At 47.7% G+C, this 1,244-nt stretch overlaps 1 protein-coding gene across 1 annotated transcript; it reads left to right on the forward strand.

Annotated features, from left to right (window-relative positions):
• Positions 1–261: 261 nt before the first annotated feature.
• On the forward strand, positions 262–927 carry LOC120674749. The gene has a single exon (XM_039955881.1). It carries the CDS (start codon positions 262–264, stop codon positions 925–927), a length of 666 nt encoding a protein of 221 aa, XP_039811815.1.
• The last annotated feature ends 317 nt before the right edge of the window (positions 928–1,244 follow it).

The raw sequence follows: 1,244 nt of genomic DNA on the forward strand, positions 1-1,244 counted from the left end.
GGTTTTGGTGGATAGATTAAATACCAAGACAGTATTAACCAGAAGGCACATTGCAGTTCATCAAGATGACATATGTGTCATGTGTGACATAGAGCCACAGAAGCAATTGAACATCTTTACTTCCTCTGTCCCTTTGCAAGACAAAGCTGGACGACACTGAATTTTGTCTGGGACAATTCCCTCAATATTGAAGAAAGGTTCGTGCCGTGGAAGATTAGTTAATGGCCAAGAATTTTTCACAGAAGCTGTGATGATTGCAGCATGGGAGCTCTAGAACGGATAAGGAAGCCGGTGCCCGACGAACAATTCGGCAAGTTTGTCGAGGTAATTAAGAAGCTCTATGTCAACATACTGCTTCTAGACGCTATGCAGGTTTTGACGTACGCCAAGTATATCAAGGATATCCTTGGAAACAAGAGGACTTTGCCCACCACCGAGGTCGTGCAGCTCACAGAAGAGTATAGCACAACTATACTCGATCCTCTCCTGGAGAAGAAGAAGGATCCAGGATGCCCCACGATCACATGCTCAATCGGGAGCGAACACTTCACACATGCTCTTTGTGATCTGGGAGCAAGCGTCAGCGTCATGCCCAAGATAGTTTATGATAAACTTAGCCATCATGTGCTTGCTCCTACTACCATGTGCTTGCAGCTAGCGGATCAATCGGTCCGCTATCCCGTGGGGATAGCGGAGAACATTCCAGTGAAAATATGGAATTTCTTCAACCCCACCGATTTCGTCGTTCTCGACATGGTGGTCGACACCAAGACCCCTCTCATCCTGGGGAGGCCATTCTTGAGCACCGTGAATGCTCACATTGATGTGGGAGCCAGAGAAATCCAGCTCAACATCAATGGGAAGACGGAGAAGTTTGCCTTCCGACCGAAGGTCGAACAGTGCTCCCAGGTCAACGCATTCACCTAGAGAAAATGCGAGAAAGAGCCGGAGGAGCCATCAACCCCATCAATCGATGCCCTCATCAAATTCATAGAATGCCTACGACTTCACGAGGAAATCGGGGTGCACAACCATAGGAACGCAAAATGGGGGATCCAACGAAAGAATTTTTTGGAGTCGGAGAAGAAAGAGATCGAAACAAGACCCGCCACAAAGAAAGTATGGTGGAAGAAAGTGTCATCGTCAGGAACTCCATCCGGCGACGACAACAAGACCAAAGATATGGAGAGTCCCACTCCGGACTCAAAACCCTAGCTCTCACCATGAGAACCATGGTATGTATC

This window comes from Panicum virgatum, chromosome 5N (genome assembly GCF_016808335.1).
Source record: "Panicum virgatum strain AP13 chromosome 5N, P.virgatum_v5, whole genome shotgun sequence".
Classification (NCBI taxonomy): Eukaryota; Viridiplantae; Streptophyta; class Magnoliopsida; order Poales; family Poaceae; genus Panicum; species Panicum virgatum.

Coding starts and splice junctions, on each gene's coding strand:
- LOC120674749 (XM_039955881.1), top strand. CDS start 262: ATGGGAGCTCTAGAACGGATAAGGAAGCCGGTGCCCGACGAACAATTC.